This window comes from Lathyrus oleraceus, chromosome 6 (assembly GCF_024323335.1).
Source record: "Lathyrus oleraceus cultivar Zhongwan6 chromosome 6, CAAS_Psat_ZW6_1.0, whole genome shotgun sequence".
NCBI classification, from domain to species: domain Eukaryota; kingdom Viridiplantae; phylum Streptophyta; class Magnoliopsida; order Fabales; family Fabaceae; genus Lathyrus; species Lathyrus oleraceus.
The window spans coordinates 279648756-279655520 of record NC_066584.1 but is presented as its reverse complement, the minus strand read 5'-3'; the positions used below and the strand labels follow the sequence as shown (position 1 = coordinate 279655520).

At 36.0% G+C, this 6765-nt stretch overlaps 1 protein-coding gene across 1 annotated transcript; it reads left to right on the top strand.

The window, feature by feature from the left end:
* The first annotated feature begins 1844 nt into the window (after positions 1-1844).
* Positions 1845-4042, top strand: LOC127095342 (transcription factor MYB15). Its single transcript, XM_051034048.1, has 3 exons — positions 1845-2162; positions 2267-2396; positions 2665-4042. The coding sequence occupies exons 1-3, from the start codon at positions 2030-2032 to the stop codon at positions 3221-3223; spliced, it is 822 nt and encodes a 273-aa protein (XP_050890005.1). The 5' UTR covers positions 1845-2029; the 3' UTR covers positions 3224-4042.
* The last annotated feature ends 2723 nt before the right edge of the window (positions 4043-6765 follow it).

The window sequence follows — 6765 nt, the reverse complement described above, 5'->3', positions numbered from 1 at the left end:
TAAAACTAATGTTTTAATGAGATATCTTGTTACTTATGTCATTTTATGAGTGATTGATGTAACCTTTTATTAGAATTAAAATTTTCCCTAACTCATCCCTACAAAAATCATAAAATCATTTATAAGGTGAAGGGTGTCAGTCTATATAAATTCTTTGGAGGCTTTATCGTTAACAAATATAAGACTTGGATTTCTCCTAATACAACCCACACACACTCAATACTATTGGAATTGTTGCACGTATATAAACGATGGGTGATCCAAAATTGTATGGGATTTAGTTTCTCCCAATACACCCTCTCACACTCAACACAACTGGATTTGGGCATGCATGTATATAAATAGTGGGTGACTCGAATCAATAAACTCATAATACCATAATAGAATTAGAGTTTTACGTAACTCATCCCTAAAAATCGACTTATAAGGTGAGAATCACCCCCTCTTATAAACATATGTTCAAGACGTACATTGTCTGATGTGAGACTTTTAATATACCTCATCACATGTGTTAATATTATACTTGGTGTGTGGAAATAAATGGCGGGTGACCCGACAACGAAAACTTGATAGCATGTGACCCAACGGATCTTGAATTATACTCTAATACCATTTTAGATAGAATGTGTGAGTTGTGCCTAACTCAAAAGTCTTCAACCTACTTTGAATTCTTTTGAAAATATTATGGTGTCTCATCGACACTCACTCCAATAAAACCACTAAACTCACTCTTGTGTCTAAAATGCCAAATTTTAGCTAACAATGCTTAACTACCATATGGTGGAAGCACATGGTGGAAGCACAGAGAGAATAAGAAATGCTAACTATTACATGACTATATCATATAGAGAATGAAACCAGCTAAACTACCATAATAAAGTAGAAGCATAAATAGAATAAAATATACTTCATTCTTTTTAAAATAAGTGTCATATTTGACACTTTCACACAGATTAAAAAAATATGATAATTGAAGGAGAGAGAAGATCAATTTTACCAAATTTTCCTTATTAACTATGGGTGAATTTTAATTATCATTAACAAAATATGAGAGAAATGATAAATGATAAATATTAATTATAGAATAAAATTGGAAGATAAAAATTAAAAATATATTGGAAACTAAAAATGACCTTTGTTTTATGATAGATAATTTTTATAAATGCGACATTTATTTATTTTAAGATGGAGAGAGTTCTTAACTAATTTCCATAATATAGAAGCATACAGAGAACATCGGCTAAAAGGAATAAAAAACAAAAATCATTAGATAAAAGAACATTAACAAAAAAAAAATCATAAATAGCTAAACAAGAATTAAAGAATCATTCCAAAAAAATAATTGAGGTGTATGTGAAATTTCAAACAAAATAGACTATCACATATTACTTGATAAAAAAATTCAATTATTATCATGGAAGCCGAAAAGTAAAATGGAAAGAAAGAAGAGTCTTATTGAAGATTAATTAGAATTTAGTCTAACATAACATGTATCTATAAAATCAACTTATAAGTGAGCGGTGATCATTATAAATCTTTTTTGTGAGTTTCTTCCCATACCATTTGTGTGGTAAACATTTTCCCACATAAAAAAGACGAAAGTGAAGCCATGCAAAAACTATAGCTTAGATGTGAGGGGGTTAGAATGTTCAAACCCATGGTGCGATTTCAACCACACACAAAAAAAACCATGGTGTGACGTAACAAAATCTGTAACTCCAAAAAGTCACTAAAAATTCCATATTTCATTTTCCAAACAAGAGAAAGAGAGACGTGGGAGAGAGACTCTTTCGAGGAAGGCGTCCTAAAAAATCACAAGTGGTTTGTATAAGAAATGATAAAAAAAAACTATTGTCGTGGACTTTTCAATTTGCCAATCTTGAATAATAGTGTGCGGAACATCCTAGGATATATACTGTATATATATGGCCCTGAGAAACATAGTTGAACAATACTATTTGGGAGTAACTACAGCACAAGAATATTCATATATCTTCTTCTTGTATCATACCAATCATAATTTGAAGATATGGTTAGAGCTCCATGTTGCGAAAAGAAGGGATTGAAGAAAGGTCCATGGAGCTTAGAGGAAGATGAAATCCTCACATCTTACATCCAAAAACATGGACATAGTAATTGGCGTGCACTTCCAAAACATGCAGGTATATATTTCTTAATCTCTCAACTTTATCATTATTTACATATATATTCTACTTCCTTTTATGTGTTTTTGATTTAGTTTTTGTTTCTGTTGTAAAATTTGCAGGTCTATTAAGATGTGGAAAGAGTTGTAGATTGAGATGGAATAATTATTTAAGTCCTGATATTAAGAGAGGAAACTTTACAAACGAAGAAGAACAAATCATCATTCAGATGCATCACTTGCTAGGGAACAGGTACATACACTAATTCAATTGGTTCCTAATAGTACCATTTTCTGTAATTGTAATTTATTTATAAGGGAAATAACATAGTAATTCATAATATTATTTTTCAACATTATTTTTTAGCACATGCAAGTATGTAATATATATTCTTGACATACATAGTAATATGCTCATGAATACAATCAAAATTTATAGTTTTCTGAATAACTTTAACCAATAAGCAAAATTCCAAACTCATATATTTCATTAGTCAAGTTATTTTGTTTTTGTTTTTCAGATGGTCAGCAATAGCAGCAAAGTTACCTGGAAGAACAGACAATGAAATCAAAAATGTATGGCACACACATTTGAAAAAGAGGCTATTGAAAACCAATAATAACCAACCCAATTCAAGTAGCAAAAAAAGAGTATCAAAATCAAAAGTTAAAACATGTGATTCCAATTCCAATTCGAATTCAAGCACTTTAACTCAATCATATGAACGTTCTAATGCTCCTAATTATTTGCTTGAAATGGAAACTACATCATCAAATGGCACATTTTCTAGTGATTATTCATCACAAGAAAAAAATATGGACAATATCATCAATTGTGAAGATCCTGAAGACTCACTTGTGACAATGCTTGAAATTGATGAAAATTTTTGGTCAGAGACAATAACTGATGATGAAATTAGTTCTACCATGCCATCAAATAATGAATTACCAAATCAACAACACCCTTTTAATAATATAGTGGAAAATTTCCAAAATTCTTTTGAGGATGATGATGGCATGGATTTTTGGTATGACTTGTTCATTAGATCTGGGGAATCAGCAGAATTGCCAGAGTTCTAAACTTTTCTTCAGGTGGTGTAAAGGGTAATAACAATATGATGTAATATGGTGAGGGGCTAAAAGGGAAATACCAACTTTTGTTTGTAAAATATACTACTGTGCAAAACATTAGCTTAGCTAAACTTTTTTCCGGTAACAGGTTAGATAATTAGGTTAAAGTTAGTCCATTGTAAAAGCAATAAACTATGAAACTAATTATGAGAAGTATTCAAAAAAAATATTCTCACTCCATTTGTTTGATTAGTTTATTGTGTGATTGATTTATATGTGGGGTGCTCGGTTCCAAAATATGATCGCTTAGAATGGATAGGAAGCATGCACTTAACTTAATGGAATTATAAATTTAATTGGTTCTCCGAACCACTTGGTAAAAAGTTAAAAATATCTTCTATTTTCAGAGATGTATTTGTTACAAAGCCAAAGGAAACAGTTCAGAAAAGTCTAACTGGGCTTACTAAAACAACACAACATGGGCCTGTTCGTAAGTCAGAAAGGAAGATACAAAAGCCCATTAGATTTATCACTTGAAGAATTCCTGATTAAGCATCCAATAGTACTAGTATTGAGCTGGATTTTGGTACTGTAAGCTGTCAACAGCTGTCCTGCAAAAGGATAAGAACAAACAATAATTTAGAATTTTGTTTTATTTTTGAAGAATAAGGACAAGTGTCTCTAGATCCTTCTACTAGAATGTAATTGTGGATCCCTACTCTATAAAGGGAATGACAGATAAATGAAAAAGGGCAGAAAAAGTATAATATTCTTATTCTAATATTATCTCTCTCACCTTAAGACTTTTCCCTATACAGGGGAATTTAATTCTGGTACTGTTTTTTCTAACAATTTGGTGCTCTCATTTGCTTACATCATGCCTCCCCGACAACAACCACCTGAACCACCATCACTGCAGCAATTGCAGGAATCTGTCAACAATTTAGCAGCAGCTTTTACATCTTTTCGTGAACAACAAGACCACCGCCATGAAAGTTATCTCACCTCAATTCAAACCCTTCACTCACAAATATCTACCCCTACCCCTAGTAACAACCGACATTCCAATAGTGGCTCAAACAATAACCAAGAACCTACAATCAAACCCCCAAAATTACGTTTGTCACCATTTGATGGAAATAACCCACTTGATTGGATTTTTCAAGCTAACCAATTTTTCACCCACTACTCCATTCCCAACCACCAACGCTTGGCTCATGTAGCAGGTTATATGCAAGGTGATGCCCTTGGATGGTATCAATGGATGTTTCACAACCTTCTATTGTCGACATGGGATGCTTTCATTAAGGCTTTGGAGGTCCGTTTTGGTCCCTCTGTTTATGACAACCATCAACAAGCATTGTTTAAACTCAAACAAACAACAACAGTGACAGATTACCAAAGAGAATTTGAACGCCTCTGCAACAGGGTAAACGGTCTTTCACCTACCGCTATAATTGATTGTTTCATTTCTGGTTTGAAAAATCATATTCAAAATGAGTTAGCTATCCACCAACCCACCAGCATATCGCAAGCTATTGGCTTGGCAAAACTAATCGAATCAAAAACACTTGCTTCCCAACCTTACCAAACTAACCCCTCTAAGTTTTCTAAACCACCACTGTTACCCACTCCTTTCACCCCTACTTTACCAAAACCACCAGACCCACAACAGCATATTCCAATACGCCGTCTAAACCCAACGGAAATGCAACAACGAAAATCCCAAGGCCTTTGTTTCAATTGCGATGAACGTTTCCATCCCGGTCACCGCTGCAAAACAAAACCCTTCTTGCTTTTACTCACAGATGAAGAACATTTAACCCTAACCGACACAACTGACCCCACTTCCACCCCTGTTGAAACCCATGATTCACCTGCATTTCCTACGGAAACCGAATCTGAAACAGCCCCAGATTCCATTCAACTTTCATTACAGGCAGCCACCGGCCAACCATCTCCACGCACCCTTCGTTTCACTGCCTCCATTTATGGCCACAATCTCACTGTCCTAGTTGACTCAGGAAGCTCCCACAACATTATGCAACCTAGAATTGCAACATTCCTACACCTACCCATTCACAATTTCCCATCTTTCCCTGTCATGGTTGGAAATGGTGAATACTTGCATTGTTCCGGCCTATGTATGGATACACCATTAATGATTCAAAACCATCTTTTCACAATCCCTCTCTATGTACTACCAATTCAAGGGGCAGACCTAGTCCTAGGAGTCCAATGGCTGCAAACACTAGGACCTTTTATCTCTGATTTCTCCGTCCCCTCAATGAAATTCCACCACCAAAATACACAACTTACAATCACCGGCACAAAACCACAACTTGCCACTCCCGCATCCATCCACCAACTTAACAGAATGATACACACACACTCAGTGGCCACATTCCACTCGGTTACCATGATACCCCTCACCCAATCTACCATAACTCATGCACAAAATGATTCAACAGACCGGGACAACTTTATCCTCAACTGTCACCCAGATATACAACAACTACTCCTTCAATTTTCCCACATTTTTGACAAACCAAAAACTCTTCCACCAACAAGACCACATGATCACCACATACATCTAAACGCCAACACCCAACCCATCAACATCAAACCATACCGATACCCCCATTACCAAAAAGACGCTATGACAAAACTCATTTCAGAAATGCTTCAAGATGGTATCATCCAACCAAGCACTAGCCCTTACTCGTCCCCGGTACTATTGGTCAAGAAAAAGGACGGCACTTGGCGTTTTTGTGTCGACTATAGAGCCTTAAACACCATCACCATCAAAGACCGATTCCCCATTCCCACTATTGACGAACTCTTAGATGAGTGGCATGGTGCGATATTCTTCTCAAAAATAGACCTCCGTTCGGGATATCACCAAATCAGATTGGTCCCAGAAGACATCCATAAAACAGGATTTCGCACTTTTGATGGGCATTACGAGTTCCTCGTTATGCCCTTTGGTCTTTCTAACGCCCCCTCTACTTTCCAAGCTGCCATGAATGACCTTCTTCGACCATTCTTGCGCAAATTTGCGCTTGTTTTCTTTGATGACATCCTTGTATACAGTCCCTCATGGGAAACTCACCTTACTCACCTACACCAAGTTCTGTCCATCCTATCTACCCATAAATTTTTTGCCAAGCTAGCAAAATGCCAATTTGGTGTGCACTCTGTTGACTACTTAGGGCATACCATCACAAACAGTAGTGTACAAGCTGACCCAACTAAAATCCAAGTCATGACTGCCTGGCCAACACCTAAAAATATCACAGGCCTTCGCGCATTCCTGGGTCTAACTGGATTCTACAGACGCTTTGTCCTAAATTACGCAGCGATAGCTAGCCCTCTTACGGATTTACTCAAAGCTAACGCTTTCGTATGGACAGACACTGCAGCCACAGCTTTCGAGAAATTAAAACAAGCAATGGCAAAACTACCAGCACTTACCCTTCCAGATTTCGAGCAGCATTTTGAAGTGACCACAGATGCTTCAAACACTGCCATAGGCGCTGTGTTATCTCAGA